Source organism: Nannospalax galili, unplaced genomic scaffold (genome assembly GCF_000622305.1).
Source record: "Nannospalax galili isolate Female #2095 unplaced genomic scaffold, S.galili_v1.0 scaffold960, whole genome shotgun sequence".
In the NCBI taxonomy this organism is placed as follows: domain Eukaryota; kingdom Metazoa; phylum Chordata; class Mammalia; order Rodentia; family Spalacidae; genus Nannospalax; species Nannospalax galili.
This window is the reverse complement of record NW_008348313.1, coordinates 1,921,280-1,924,173: the sequence shown is the minus strand read 5'-3', so window position 1 is coordinate 1,924,173 and position 2,894 is coordinate 1,921,280. Positions and strand designations below refer to the sequence as shown.

The window sequence follows — 2,894 nt, the reverse complement described above, 5'->3', positions numbered from 1 at the left end:
GGTCTCCCTGTAGCCCCAGTTGTCCTGGAACTCGCTATGTAGACCAGGCTGGCTCGATCTCACAGAGCTTGCCTGCTTCTTCCTAGGGATTAAAGGCATGCGGCACCACGCCCAGCTACTGCTTTTTTCTTTCTTGAAGAGCTTTTGGACTGGGTTCAGAAAGTGGCTCTTTTGCTGGTTTTCTGGGAACTCTCAGCCTGGCACAGCCTCTGATCATGCTGCTGGGACTGGGCTTGAGACTTCTCAGTGTCTCTGCATCAGGCACATCACACAGGTCTGAGGCTTCAGCAGCAGACAGGCTTATCTCTGTAGTACAGGGTCACTGGTCCCCCGTGGGGCAGACAAGTGTCAGCCCTGGGAGAGAATGGCTTTCCAAAAGCGTGGGAACTGCAGGACATCAAGTGCCAGAACATTCTCTGAATTAAAACAAGGGACAAGCCCAGCCTCGGAAGTAGCACTGCTCATCAGAAGGCCATAGGAGCTGCCATGGGCAGGGCTCTGCACACTGCCTCTGCAGTCGGCTCTCACTCTTCTTCAGGCCCAGCACAGCAGTGTGTGCTTAGAATCGCAGTGCTTGGAGGCAGCAGGGACAGGCAGATCCCTGGGCTCACTAGCCAGCCATCCCAGCCGAATAAGTAAGCTCCAGGTTCAGTAAGAGAGCCTGTCTCAGAAGATGAGGTGGAGAGTGATTGAGGGTGCAGAGAGGCTCCTCACTGACCTGGACTCCACACACTGTGAGCACACATGGCACACACAAACATGTATGCATGCATATGTCACACAAAAATTTACATGCCATCATGGGGCTAGCAAGGTGGCCCACTGGGTAAAGGCACCTACCATCAAGCTGAAGGCCTGAATTGCATCCCCAGGAGCCATTTTGTGGGAGTAGAGAACCAATTCCCAGAAGTTGTCTTTGAACCTTCACACGCGCACTGTGGCAGATGCACACAAGTCTGCCCCCAACACTAAATAAATGTACCAAAACAAGTACCATTGGGCTGGAGCAATGGCTCAATAATTAAGAGTGCTTGCTGCTCTTGCAGAGGACCAGAGTCCAGTTCTAGCACCCACACTGGGCAGCTTATAATTGCCTGTAACTCTAGTTCCAGGGGATTTGATGCCCCTTCTGGACTCTGAGGACACCCACACACATATATGCATATACACACACACAAAAAAATTTTTATACTATTTTGCTTGCATATATTAAGTGCACCCATGCATGTAATGCCCTCAGAGACCAGAAGAGGGCATTGGATTCCCCTGGAACTGGAGTCACAGAGGGTTGTTAGCTGCCATGTGGATGTTGGGAACCAAACCTGGGTCCTGTGCAAGAGCAGCCAATGTTCTTAACTGCCAAGCTATCACTCCAGCTCCCCCCAATTTCTTTTTTTTTTTTTTTTTTTGAGACAGGGTCTCTCTGTAGCCCCAGCTGTCCTGGAACTCACTATGTAGACCAAGCTGGCCTCAAACTCACAAAGATCCGCCTGCCTCTGCTTCCCGAGTGCTGGGACTAAAGGTGTGTGCCACCACCCCTGGCCCCAAATTTATTTTTAAGGTGCCGTCATGGTATTGGCTGAGGTGGTAGGATTGTTATAAACTTGAGGCCAGCCTAAGCCATATAGTGAGTTCCAGGTCAGCCTGGGCTACAGACTGAGACCCTTTCTAGGGCAAAGATTTTTTTTCAGAAATAAAAAACCCTTTTTCTTTTAACACATTTTGCATACCTATCTCTGTGCTGCCATGAACTAAAAATTGTTTGCATTTTCAAATAATGAGAGTTGGCCTGCTGCTTCCTCTGCGTCCATGAGTAAAGCCCAGGGTCTCAGCCACACCCCCCTCCTTCCCCTGCTGTATGCTGATTTGTTCAGTGTGCTCAGCTCACAACTCCCACCTACTATAGGTTGAAATTTGCTATAAAATAATACAGGATGGGAAATGGGTGGGGGTTTGTGACTGGATTGGGCTGACAACTGCTGGCACTGGCTGGTGGGTTCTCCAGTGCTCATCGTCCAGTTCTGGTGAGTGTGTCTGACATGGGCCACACACTGACAGCAGACCTGAGCACAGAGGACTGGGTGGGCACCTCCTCTCAGGCTTCTCCGTGCTGGGGGGTATCTTGGCTACAGAGAGCCTGAAGAAGTATCTGAAGGTGGTGATGACCCTTGAGTACCAGGAGAAGCCGCCCTACGCCATGCTGAGGAACAATCTGGAAGTCCTGCTGCAGGATCTGCGGGTGTCACCCTATGATTCCCTGGACCTCCAGATGGTGACCTAGGCTGAATCCAGGTGAGGAGAGCTTGTGGTCTTAACCCTCATCACTGACCCAGGCCTACAAGGACCAGTTCCTGGTGTGGCCAGCATGGGCCCCAGGCTCAGCTCCCCAGTAGGCTCTGGGTTTCCACATGGGCTCCTGAAATTAGTTCAAGAGGAAGTCAGATAGCTGAAACTCAGCTGGGTGTGGCTGTAAGAAAACATATTAGAGCCTGCGTGATAGTGCACATCTTTAGTCCCAGCAGAGGCAGGTGGATCTTTGTAAGTTCCAGGCCAGCTGGGGCTACAGGGAGACCCTGTCCGAAAAAGACCCAAAATTGGAAAAAAAAAATGTATAATGGGTGGGCTGTGGTAACCAGAAAATTCTGAGGGACCAAGGCATGGAGGTGCAGGCCTGTAATCCTAGCACGGAGGAGGTGGACACTGAATGGCCAAGGAGTTCAAGGGCAGCCTAAGCTATAAAGTGAGTTCTAGGCCAGCCTAAACCACAGTGCGAGTTCAACCTCAGCTTAGGCTGTATAAGACACTTAAAAAAAAAAAAAAAAAAAAAAAAAAAAGGTATAAAAAAACAATAAAAAGGAAATAATGTGGGAGTATAGAGAAAAAAAAAAATGTAT

General features: G+C 49.8%; 1 protein-coding gene across 8 annotated transcripts in view; it reads left to right on the top strand.

The window, feature by feature from the left end:
• Positions 1-2,894, top strand: part of Vrk3 (VRK serine/threonine kinase 3) — a 40,127-nt gene that overhangs the window by 34,475 nt on the left and 2,758 nt on the right. For all 8 annotated transcript variants that reach the window (XR_003851418.1, XR_003851419.1, XM_008845127.3 and 5 more), the window contains one exon: positions 2,133-2,292. Coding sequence is in view for 6 of the 8 variants with exons in the window: in XM_008845127.3 (XP_008843349.1) it covers positions 2,133-2,281 (149 nt within the window). In the remaining 2 variants the exon portion in view is untranslated. The remainder of the gene's footprint in view (positions 1-2,132; positions 2,293-2,894) is intronic.